This window comes from Alexandromys fortis, unplaced genomic scaffold (genome assembly GCF_014885135.2).
Source record: "Alexandromys fortis isolate MF-2015 unplaced genomic scaffold, M_Fortis_MF-2015_v1.1 scaffold_14, whole genome shotgun sequence".
Taxonomy (NCBI): Eukaryota; Metazoa; Chordata; class Mammalia; order Rodentia; family Cricetidae; genus Alexandromys; species Alexandromys fortis.
This window is the reverse complement of record NW_026067910.1, coordinates 11,080,375-11,093,861: the sequence shown is the minus strand read 5'-3', so window position 1 is coordinate 11,093,861 and position 13,487 is coordinate 11,080,375. Positions and strand designations below refer to the sequence as shown.

The window sequence follows — 13,487 nt, the reverse complement described above, 5'->3', positions numbered from 1 at the left end:
AAAAAAAAAAAAAAAAAAAAAAAAAGAGGACCCTAAGAAGGGCCCCAGAAAGGGGAAATAGTTAAAATTTTCTGAAAAAGCTGGAATGGGGAGGGTTAAAAGGGAAGGCAGGGAACATAAGGGATCAAGAAGGCTGAGTTGGGGGAGAGACAGAAAGGGACAGCAGTGAAAGAGATATCTTGATAGAGGGAGCCATTATGGGGTTGGGGAGAAACCTGGTGCTAGGGAAATTTCCAGGAACCCACAATGATGACTGCAGCTAAGACTCCTAGCTATAGTGGAGACGGTACCCACACAAGCCTTCCCCTATAGTGAAACTACATCCATTAACTAATGGAAGTAGATGCAGTGACCAACAGCCAAACACTGGGCTGAACTTCTGGAGTTTAGTTGAAGAGAGGGAGCAGGGATCATATGAACAAGGGAGGTCAAGATCATCATGAGGAATACCACAGAGAGTTGACCCAAGCTTCTGGGAACTCACCAACTCTGGAATGGCAGCTGGGGAATCTCCATGGGACTGAACTAAGCCCTCTGAGTGTGAGTAACAACTATGCAGCTTGATCTGTACCAGGACTTATCCCGGCTGCAAGAACTAGCTTTTTGGAGCCCATTCCCTATGGTAGGGTATCTTGCTCAGCCTTGACATAGGGTCAGTAGGACTTGTTCCTTCCTCAACTTAATATGCCAGACTTTGTTGACTTCCCAAGTGAGGCCCTACCCCCTCTGAGGAGTGAATAGGGAGCAAGAAGTGGGAAGGTGGGGTGAGAGGGAGGAGAGGTATGAGGAACTGGAGTTGGTATGTTAAAAAAAAATGCAAAAAAAAAAAAAACCTTAGAATTCAGTTGTCTTGCTTCTATCTGGCTAGGAATGCTTTCAAGAGAGCATGATCATGCCACAATAAGACTGATTGAACATCAAAGCATTTGCAATGCCTGTCAAAACCACATAAGATCTAATGAACAAAATTTCCTTCGAACTTACTACCTCCCCGCATAGTTCATTCTCCAGATTTTCTGCTCTCTTTTCCTTTGTTAAATATCTTAGATGCATACACACCTAAGACTTGTGTCTTTGTTACTCCCCTCTGTGTAATTTTCCAAATAAGCCTGAACCTCTAGCTCTTTTATCCACTAACAGGAATATATAGCAGATTTGTTTAACCTAGTAAGTCTCATTCTCAACGTATAAAATGAAAAAAAAAATGACTTTCTCTAAAGCATTGTTAAGTATTAAATGAAACACACATAATGCCCTGAGAACAGCATGCAGCAGGAGGGAACAAACAGAAGTGGGATTTGTGCTAAAATCCCCGGCAGATGTTTTGAATAGCCTGATTACCACTTCAGTTCCACAACCTGAAGGTGCATTTGTGAAGCACTTCGTTATATATTTAAACACTCCAAAATATGCATGATTTCATGCTTAGCAGTAGAAACAACTCTTAGTATAAATTACGGTTGTTTGCAGAGTTCTTCCTCCTGAACTACTGGAATATTTTTAACAAATTCATACACAGTCAACCCCTGCTCCCTAATGCTTGATGTGAACACATAATTACTGAGCTTTCATGCTTAGAATGAGGACTTTGCAGTACTGGAAGACAAGGAGGGCTTAATCACTGAGATTCACTACGCTATTGTCATTTGCATAGGTTTAGAAGTAAGTATATTTTAGAGTGTCACTAATCATTGGATTGTGACGAGGACACAGAGATAAACAGAACTGGATGCTTTGAGGGCATTTACTGGCTCTACAACTTTCCAACTGCATCTGTGGGGAAGCAAGTTGTTTATCCATCTTCAGACTTCCCTTTTCAGCTCGGAAATAGGAGACCGTGTTTACTAAATTTACTTTTCAGAGTTCAGCATAAAATCAGTAATCAGAGGCTGGCAAAGAAGAGCTAGGAATAGGTTGGTCTGTGGGTACAAGTTATTCAAGCTCTGGTGGATAAGATGTACGATATACTCTTGATAATTATAGTCACTGTCCAGTATTTAAGCTACAGTATTTGAAATGTTTTCATCACAAAGATGCATAATTTTTAAAAGAAGATATATGTTTACCTTTTTCTGAGCTGCTCAAAATGCATATATGTTTAAATAAATAAATAGCTGAAAAATACTTTAAATATTCCTTACAGAGCTGTTAAATGAAAAAATGAAATAGTGTACAATTAAAAATATCCTAAAAATCGATGTTCAGTCAACATGCCTATTCAATTTACCATGTATTGTGGTACTAGCACTAAATGATTCAAATAATTATTATAGTTCCAGAAAAGTCATGATTTTCTTTTATGTATATTTATTACCATCCTTGTATGATAAAACTCAATCTTAGGAAAGTCATATAACATGCTATTTAGATAAAAATTAAAACTTCAACACATCAGCAATGTTATAGAAACCTCTGATGGATTATGATGCCACTACACAGATATATTAGATTTCTACAAGATTTACGTAGTTCAGTAAATATTGTGAAATAACCACACTCATTTGTCAGTAAATAAAATAATAACTTGTGTCTAGAGCTTACATGAAATTAATTGTGCCAACAAAAATGGAAAAACATAGCCGGGTTTTCCGAGGTTTATAGTGAGATTGTGATATGAAGGTACTAATATACTTCATTATTTGGTTAAAGAGTAGGAAAGCTCATTTTCAAATATCCCATTCATGAAACACTATTGAGAATTTAGAAAGCTTATGAGCTCTCTAAAAATCTGTCCATGTCTGCTATGCAGAATATTAACATGACAAGACTGAAGAGATTCTAGCATGACTGATATCAACAGTCAATATGTGCATCATAACTCATTGAATGTGGGCAGGAACAGAGATCAATTTTTAAAACAAAAAAAGCAAAGGTACCCTTTTCCGAGTCTTCTCCTTCAGGAAAGGCCGGATCACAGTGTACAGGGCATGGATATACCAAGGTTGGTTGACGAAATGAATTCCTCCAAATCTTGCGGGGAAGCTGTCCTGGAGCAACACAAAGGTAGAGAAATCAGTACAGGCTCTTCTACACTGGAATTGTCCAGGAAACATTGCATGTTACTTCATTATGTGAATCTATACACTAAAGAAAAAGGGACAGGCCTTGTCACAGTGAGAATCTCTGAAGAAAGTCCAACAGTAAGTAATAAAGTGAATCCTTCTCAAAAACAGGTTAGTAAAAGAAACTTCAACATCTTTCATACTGAAATTTAAGCCTGCTAATTTCTAACAGTTATCGGCATAACAGAAACACAATAAACAGACAGATTAGGAAAAGGTATCAAATACCAGATTCAGATAGAATAGTTGTTTTATTTGAATTATTTATACTTATAATAAGATATATTTAAGTTTAGATATTTTCTTGACTTCAGTAATCATTTGTAATGCATTATATAAAATGTATTTTGTAACCAGTATGATGGCTCTGCAAAAAAAAAAAAAAAAATGCTTGCTGCCAAGCCTCAAGATCTGAGTTCAATCCCTGAGACTCATACGGTGAAAGGAGAAAATCCGCAGTTTGTCCTCTGACCTTCAAATGTACACTCTGGTGAACCCATCTACCCCTGACCACACAATAAATAAATAAGTCAAAAAGAGACTCAGTGGATGTGGTTAAGGGCACTTGACAACCTGAGTTCAAGCCTGGGAACTTGCATTGAAGAAAGAAAGAAAGAAAGAAAGAAAGAAAGAAAGAAAGAAAGAAAGAAAGAAAGAAAGAAAGAAAGAAAGAAAGAAAGAAAGAAAGAAAGAAAGAGGGAGGGAGGGAGGGAGGGAGGGAGGGAGGGAGGGAGGGAGGAAGAAAGGAAGACCTCTTATAAGATGTTCTCTGACCTCCACACATAGCTTGTGCTCCTCTGCATGCCAAAATTTAAAAATTAAATTAAAATGCAAACTAAGGTACATTAAAACATCCTTATTCTCTTTACATCATTTCTAGGCTTTATTATAAATGTCTGCCTTTCCATACTTCAAAGAGTAAAATGGAATCATGCTTAAGTAAGATGAAAACCCAGAGTTGTAGAACAGGAAACTTCAGGATATATTCAGTGGGTTAAATGAGCATCAAAAATGCTCTGAGTTCACTCCAGTGGAGAAAATAGGAACTCAGTTAAAACCTACTTTCACTTTACCAAAATGTACCTGGGTAAGCTCAAGACCAGAGTGATGAAACAAGTCTGCTCTGCCTACCTGTGGGTAGGAATGTGCACTTGTGGCTCAGTGCCTAGCATAAAGCGATACCCAAGCCAGATGACTCACAACCTTGACACCTGATTGGATATGCTGAGGACTCTTCTCCAAAATCCCTGACTCCTCTATCCTCCAGTTTGTCAAGTCCACAAGAATCAGCGTCACTGGCCCTCATAAACACATGAGTGAAAGCAACAATATAAACTCCTCTAACTAATCTTGTCTTTCAAGTAGCACCATAAGTAATGAGTATATTCTTGTGCAGAGCATAAATACGAATGAATAAAAGATAAGGGTCATGGGGAAGGAAAGTCTAATGTATTTTTTTTTATTTAAGTGTACTTTTGAATAAGGTTTTCTGATCTAAAACATGTGTCAGTGTAAGAAAATAAGCTGTTTTTAATTGGGATACTTTATAAGTATATAACTTGAGTATGTGTGAGTGTGTGTGTTTGGTATATGTGCATATATAATTATATATGTATTTATGTATATATGTCACATAGCATCATTTCTGATGTTCTGCACATTTGAGGGTGACTACACTTGCTTAATGTCACTGTAATCCAATGTAACCCATGAATACTATGAGTATGGTATGGTATATGGTAACTGACTTATCTTCTCTCATTCATGCATGCCATTTTTTAGATCTTTTGTATGTTTGTCATGGCCCACATTAAAGCCCTCAAGATATCTGTCACGTGCACATTCAAGAGTGTAGTAACACATTTCTCTCAGCATTGATGCTGCTTCCTGGAGCAAATGCTATTCAAGTTGACAAAACCAGCAAGAGTGACTGAATCAATTTACACTCCTCCGTCCCCTTGTACCGCATGCCAATTCCATTTAGTTTGCATAGCTGGTATATTACCACCTTCAAATTTTATGAATCTGCTAGAAATAAAATGAAGTTTTCACACAAACTTTATTTGCTAGATTCTTGGTCTCTGTACATATTTGTTATTTTCACCATTAGTAATAAATGCTGTGAGCACAAAATTACATTTTGTGTTCTTAAGAGTGTGAATTGTATGCTCTCTACTGAATTTTCTACGGGATCCTGTTTGTGGTTAACTCAACTTTGGCTAACCGTAATTATCAACCATATAGACGAAACTGGTTTGGAGATGTCTTTTCTGTACGTAAATTCTGCTTCAGTTTTCACCAGGTATGAGATGCTAGTCAACTCATATGACTTTAAGTAGATTACCCATGCTGAGATTACCCTGACTCCAGCATATATTCAGATTTCAGACACTCTTGAAATAATCATGATCCTAGGCAGATGAGAAGGCTATTAACATCGTCATTATGACTATTGATATGGTTACTTTTCAGCAAGGTATAGAAATGGCAGAGAAATTTTCTTGATGCCTTCCTGGCCAGTTGAAGCTTTATTTCAAGAAACAGCATCACATCCAGTCACCCACTTGCCATCAGCATGTGCAAGCACACCCATGCCTGAGTACCCATGATCCTCTACAACTCTGGGTTCTTGGGTTGGTGTTTTACTCCAGAACTGCCTGTACCTCAGCTGTTCTCCTGGGTGTCATTGTAGAGTATTGTCTGTGTTTGTCTTCCATTCCTAAGATTTCAACAATACATCCAGAATTATTTATGCTGTAATAAATTCAACACTCATCTCCTTCATGACAAAAAGATGTTTTAAGGATTGGAAACAGGCTGCACTGTCTGGAATAGAACTATTTACTGGGTGTTTGAAATATAAGGTGCTGACATCTACAACAAAGCTGAATGAGCATCAGTCATAAGGATATGACACTACAAGTTTTGAATCAGGATAATCAAATTTTTGACATTTTCAGGGAAGTCACTGCCTTCTCTCTCCTGAAAAACAAACAACACTGGCATACAAAGATCTTTTGAAATATACAACTGGATTGATGGAGGTAGGTCTTGTATTTATCTGTTGCTTTCATTGGTTAATTAATAAAGAAAACTGCTAGGCCCTGATAGGACAGAAAATTAGGTAGGCAGAAAAGAATGCTGGGAGAAAGAAGCTGAGTCAGGCAGTCGCCATGATTCTCCCACCAACACAGATGCAGGTTACGATCTTCCCTGGTAAGCCAACTAGTGGGCTACACAGATTATTAGAAATGGGTTAGATCAATATGTAAGAGCTAGCCAATAAGAGGCTGGAACTAATGGGCCAGGCAGTGTTTAAAAGAATACAGTTTCCGTGTAATTATTTCCGGGGCTAAGCTAGCCATATGGGATCCAGGAGGGAACGTAGCCCGCCGCTCTCCATACAACACTGGATCATACCAAATTACAGTTAAGTCAAAAAGAAATAGCAGAAAAACTCTCCACATTCCTATTAGGTTTATCTAGCTCGGAGTTCTGACTCAAATCATGTGTAGAAGTCCAAGGCATGATTATGAATTCCTTCTTCTCCTTTACTCTGATCTTCCTCTAAGCATCCACCAAGTGCTATAGTATTAATATCCCTGAACTCCAAGGTTCTTGAAGTTTCATGTGCCCAAGCAGTGCAAGGCCAATCTGATGTTTCCAAACCCCAAACTCAGTACATTACTTTCCTTCATGTTTTCCTCCCTGTGGTGACTATCTATGTCATGACTATGGACTGTTGTCTCCCCACACCCAGCATGGTTTCCTCAACCCCCTGACATATTTTCTACTCTTACTAAGCCCTTGTGCTTAACTCATTCAACATCACTTGCACAATGCTCATTTTGGTTCCTTTTCTCATTTCTCATCAGAGTGCTCATTCACAAAAGCCTTCTCTCTGTTACCAGCAACACCAAAATCCATCACTGCACTCATTTCATACCTTCTTCTTGTCTTTATATGTGTGCATGTGTATGATTTTGCACACATGTGTATAGGTGTTTATGGATATGTATGTGTGTACACCTAGAATGGATAAGAAAAATGTACATTTACACAATGGAGTACTACACAGCAGAGAAAAATAATGACATCTTAAATTTTGCAGGAAAATGGATGGACCTAGAAAACATCATTTTGAGGGAGGTAACCTAGACACAGAAAGACAATTATCACACACATGTACTCATTCATAAGTGGTTTTTAAACATAAAAAAAACCCAGTCCACAAATCACAATCCTAGAGGACCTAGACAACAATGAGGACCCTAAAAGAGACATACCTGGATCTGATCTACATTGAACGTAGTAAAAGACAAGATCTCCTGAGCAAATTGGGAGCATAAGGACCATGGGAGAAGGTAGGAGGGAAGGGGAGAGGCCGGGAGGGAAGCAGAGAAAAAATGTATAGCACAATAAAATCAATTTAAAAAAATCCCTAATCAACCTCAGATGTAGTTCTTCATCTGTCGTTTTGATATCTAATCATTTTGTAATCTCTTACTGGGACTTGGGTCTTGTCAGTTAGGTTAATCTGTTTAGTCAGTAAACCCTAGAAATCCTCCTGTCTTTCTCTCTCTTTCCCCAGGACTGGGATTATATATGTGTGCCATTACGTCTAACTTGTCACATGAGCAGTGAGTGAAAAACTTACATCCTCATAAGAATGCAGCAAACATTTTATTGACAGCCATATTCCTAAGCCCTGATAATCTTTTTGTTGTCTGTCTTTGACAATGAATTGTGAACTCTTTGAGTAGAGATTGTGAGTTCTAAACACCCTACAGGGATCACACCCAACCCTAGAGGCAGGGCATGAAAAACCAAATATGGATCTTTAGTGGAATTATGAATGAAAGATTTCTGCCAGTGAGATGAACTTCAGGTCTGAAGGACCAAAGGCAATAACAGGGACCTTCCCACTCTGGTGACAAGTACTGCACTAGCTCCCGGAGAGGACACTGTTGCAATTAAGCTCTAGTTCCCCCTTCCACTTAGTCGATGACATTTAGAAGACAAGACGCCTTGAGGGCAATAGCAATAAATATGAACTCAGCAGGCCTCTGAATCACAGCTGTAGAGAGGTGAACTCAAACCCAGAGCTTTGTGGCAATCCTCTAGGAACACCGTAGCTTTGGTTTTCCATTAATCTTTAAGCACTTGTACCTTGTAAATAAATCTACATTTTCTTGAACTACACGGAAAGATGCTTTGTGCATGAAACTGAGTCCAATCATGCCATATTCATGTTAATGTTCCTTGAAACTGCAAATGCATCACAGATCAGAGATAGGCAAATTTGATTGCATAAAGGACACTGTGGTATTTATAACGTAAATAAACTATTTAAATTATTTGTCCTCTCAAAACCAGTTTCCTTTTCTGTAAAGAACAACACTTAATAGGGATGTTAATTTCAAATTTGTATTACTTGCTGAGCATATCTTGTAGAAACACCCACTATCAGTCCACTGTGTAAAAGAAAAAAAAATCCTGAAGGTAATTTATCATGTGATATAAAGGCAGTCCTTTGGCCCAAAATAGCACTATAGAATACAAGAGAAAAACATACAAGATGCCTACCATTGACATTGCCTACATCAGCTCTACCCAACAACCAAGAATAAAAGGAATGCCCTGCGATTAGGGAAAGGGTGGCCGGACTGGGTAAAGAAAATGCAAAAGTGTTCTATCTTCCAATCTTAAAAGAAGGCAAGGCACCCTGCCCTGTGGGAAGTCCAAGGCCCTCCCCACTACATCAAGGTTGAGCAAGGTATACATCCGAAGAGAATAGAATCCCAAAAAGCCAGTACATGCAGTAGAGACAAATCCCAGTGCCATTGTCATTGGCCCCTCAGTCTGCCCTGACTGCCAACCACATTCAGAGGGACTAGTTTGATCCCACGTCAGTGTTTGATGCACAGGGTGAATTGCCTCTGTGTTGTAGAGAACAGAGAGTGGGCCCACCAACAACCCATCAACATCTGCATTTCTCTAAGCCTGTGCTGTAATGACACTCTACTAAATATGCATCTTTAGGAAACATTGGATTTAGAAGTAGCTCCAGCATACAGCATGACTTCCCTCCATAGTGAATACTACTGCAAACTCAAGATGAGGATGGGTCACAAGCCAAGAATCTGTTTTTTATCCAGCTCTCCAGACACTGTGAATGAGAATATATATCTAATACACATGAATATCAGTGAGTTTGTCATATGAGTTGTTCTTATTTTTCTCACAATAAACTGTGTGCCTCAGATAAGAATTTTGAACTACTAGCATGTTATTAAAATTTGTAAATTAATTTTCTAAAATATAAAAACTGTGATAATATTATTAGTTGGTATTTTTGCCAAATGGGAAGCAATAATATAATTCTGATGTTGTTAGGATATTGCTTTTAAGCTATAAATGAAAAAGAAATGAACCACTTTATAATAATGGAATCTATAGTTGTGGAACCATTTCATTAGTGTGACTGCCTGGGTTCCCTAAGCCAAATGGATTCACTGGTGCATCACATATAATTATAAATTGTAGCAATCAGCATTCAGGGATACATCCTTCCTACTGTAAATCTACTTTATTTGTGTAGCCCTGAGGATTGAACATACAGAATCATACTGGCTAAGCAAGTATTCTACCACTGACCTTCTAAATTTTTTTTAATTAAAATAGAATTATATTCCCCCTTCCTTTCCTCCCTATAACATCTTCCACATACTTCTCCACTTGCTGTCTCTCTGATTCATTATGTTTTCTTTAATTTTGAGAAAAAGTCTGACTACATTGCCTAAATTGGATTTGAAACTCACTCTGTAATCCAGACAGACCTGGGATTACAAAACTCACAATCTTGCATCAGCCTGCCACATAGTTTGATTACAGGCACGCACCAAGATGTCTGGCCCACAAATCTACTCTTAAAATGTCACTAGGACACAAAGCATTATGTTCTTACTTTATGACACTTTTGATATACAATAAAACTCATTTATAAGCAAGAGTTAACTATTGAAAAATACTATTAAAGTGTCACTAGTGTTGTTGCCAATCAAAAACAAGAAGAGTATTGGTCTAAAATTCCAATCTTATTCACTTAAGCTTTGTACAGATGACATGGAACTCTATAACAAAGCTTGTAACTGTGGTATTAGCTGTTCATAGATACATGCCACACACAACATTACTCTGTGTGTTGTAGAACAGGAAGCAGAGTGACTGCTTTAGCAGCTGGTGCAGCTGGTCTGTCTTAGCGTCACTATTTGTCTTCCTCCTCTGTGTTTATACCTACTGCAATTGTTGTGGTTTGACATGCTAACCACACTGTTTCCCTTAATACATCTTTTAGGATACCACTTCTGGATATTTAGATAATATTTAAAAATAGCACACTCATTATTTATAGTTTTACTAAGTATTTGCATCTCATCTCCAGAAAGGTTAAATTCCTAAAAGAGGTCAAGCTGGCACTTGTTCAAAACCCTAGCTCGGCTCCTACTGCTAACATTTGGAACAGAAAAGAGGTAGATTATAGTTGTTCCTTACATTCCCGGTGTCATTGTTTCTGGATGGAGAATTCAGAAAAGTTATTCTTTCACTTCCATCACAAAACAAAGTTTTTTTATTGATTTTATTGAGCTCGACATTTTCCTATGCTCCCCTCCCTGCCTCTCCCCTCCCCTTCAGCCCTCTCCCAAGGTCGCCATGCTCCCAATTTACTCAGGAGATCTTGTCTTTTTCTACTTCCCATGTAGATTAGCAAAAACATCCCAACTTGTATGTGTTCTGCCAAATTTAGGGGATAACACCAAGAAACTATTTAATTTCCAACTAATAAAAATGTCTTTTTCCGTGCCAGTCTTATAAGTAGTAGTGACCATATTTAAATGAATGTGAATAATAAGTTGGAAAGGAAAGGGTTTGATTCTTATAGGACATATATATGAGGATTTAGCTTAAAATTTTACTCTTGCTATAGGGCTCTTTATCTCTCCTGTAACTGCTAACTCATCCTTAACACATCATACTACCCATGAAGACAAACAATGAACTTGACTTGATTCAAAGCATTGTATAGAGACAATGTTTCAGCAATAAGCAAAGATATTGCTCTGACCAGAAAGGAAAATAATGAATCACACATTCCATAAAGAGGCTATTTAACCCTTGGTAGGTTTTTTTATCACAGACAAGAAGAAGACAATAATGCTATGCTAAAGCAAAATGAAAAGTCAATTCCTCTTACAAGACCCAAGTCAACCTTCAAAGATAAGTAGCCCGGTGTTTCAGACTAAACACATGGTGAGTCATTCTAATCTCTGAAACAAAATGTATGCAAACCACAAATTTATATTCTCGCCATTTATCTAAACAAATGTGTGCGAGTTTAAGTGTCTTAAGAAAGTAATATGGATTTGCCCCAATGGACATTAAAAATTGTTAAGAAAAGAATGACTTAAGCTAATTGGTTGTGGCACACACCTTTAATCTCAGCACTCAGAAGGCAGAGGCAGGCATATCTCTATGAGTTTAAGGTCTACCTGGTCTTCCAAAGGAGCTTTATGATAACCAGGCTACACAGCCAATCCCTTCCCTGAAAAAACAAAACAAACAAAAAGAGTGGCTTACGTTTTGTTTTTTATGGGACTTTCTAGGTATAATTTTGTTGATTTTCTTTTTTTACAAGAAACTGAGCAGGAGTTTTAATTGCTGATTTTCAAACCATTTTTTTTTATTCTTAACCTTTTGAAATATCAGTGTATTTTGAAATGATTTCATATTACCAGCAATTTAATCTTAATACAAATTTACCCAAATATTCAGATAACATTTGAGGTTCAGGTTTAATCAGAAGGCTGACTTTTAAGGTTTGTCCCTGTATAGTTAACTAGGTATTTGTTTTGGAACTACTAACCTGCATTTTCTTATTATCCTAAGCAGTTGGTAATAATAATTTTCAAGGACTACAAATTTCCATTACATTGTTAAATGAGTTATATAGGTACAATACCTTGAACAAAAGTATAAATGTATTTACAGTATGTTCTAACAAAATTAATCTCAATATACCAAATTTGTATACAATACACAAAAGAACAATCCAGTATAAAACATGTAAAACTAGTAGTTGCTCTTTAAAAGTATATTCAATAATCTACTTTTTCATCTAAACATATCTATCTCATTCCCTTTTTCTTTTCAGAGTAAATTCAATAATCTACCTTTTTATGATATCACCCAGAGAGGAACATGGCATCCCATTCTACTTATCAAAGACTGAAGATTATTTCCACTTGACCATGTTAAAATGAAGGTTTTTATATATTCTGGCCATTATTGTATCATAAGATAGGCTATCATTTCCAATTTTTATTTTATTTTTTAAGTCTGAAAAATAATGGTAGCAGAGTTGTTTTGTTTGAATTTATATTGAAAAATCCCATCTCACCTTTCACCACTGAATTATCATGTGTAAACAGGAATGAAATATTTAATATTTATGGAAAAATACCCCATTGTTACCCTATTCTTTCCTTCCTTTTGATGCATATTGAACATATGTATGTATGTATATTTATAATATGCAGCATTCTTGACTTATAAATTCTAATAATAAATCCACTATTTCCCAAAATAGAGATAGTGAAGACAGCTTACTTATAACATACTGACTCATGTGTAACTGAATGGGCAGAAAACCTCCTTTTCTGTGCAAGACAGGAGTGTTATTCTCTCAGCTGTTCCTATGTCAAAGAAGGCTGATTATACATTAAAGGAAATCCCAACCACCAGACCCAACATGAAGTACAGACTCTCTTCTGTCTTTGATTGTTATTATGTGCCTGATGCAATTCAACACTGAGGGATCCCTAAAATCATGACAGAAACTATGTTCACATATCTCACAATCCACTAATAGCAGAGGAGAACTCATGGTAAAATTACCCACCTTCTAACAAATATCACACCACAGGTTGCTAAGTCAGATTCTTACCAAATTTTTAGCTCCCATCCACATATCAGCTGACAGTAGGAATGCCTTACTCTTACACTGACCTTCATATCAATAATGGATTTGATTTCCCACCTGACTTTTAAGTTATTTAAGTAATGTGTACCCAGAGCTGCTGTTCCCACATCCAAATTTGCCAAAAGGTGAGTTGCATATCAGAATATCTTAGAAGAATTGAAACTAATGAATTAAATTAAAATCGGACAAATGGCCATATATGGATATTTGGGGACCCTGTTGACTCTTCTATCAAATGTGAAACTAGAGTCAGCATTGTTCTAGGTGATCAAACAGTGCTAATGGGTTTGGAAAAGAGGAATGAATAGTCATATCTGCTAAAGGTACCTAGACATAAAATAACCCCCCCAAAAAAAACTTAAACGATCTATTACTCATGCCTTCTC

The 13,487-nt window shown here is 37.1% G+C and overlaps 1 protein-coding gene across 1 annotated transcript in view; it reads right to left on the bottom strand.

Annotated features, from left to right (window-relative positions):
* Positions 1 to 13,487, bottom strand: part of Clvs2 (clavesin 2) — a 74,723-nt gene that overhangs the window by 15,917 nt on the left and 45,319 nt on the right. The window contains exon 3 of the mRNA XM_050138191.1: positions 2,877 to 2,987. Coding sequence (XP_049994148.1) covers positions 2,877 to 2,987 — 111 coding nt within the window. The remainder of the gene's footprint in view (positions 1 to 2,876; positions 2,988 to 13,487) is intronic.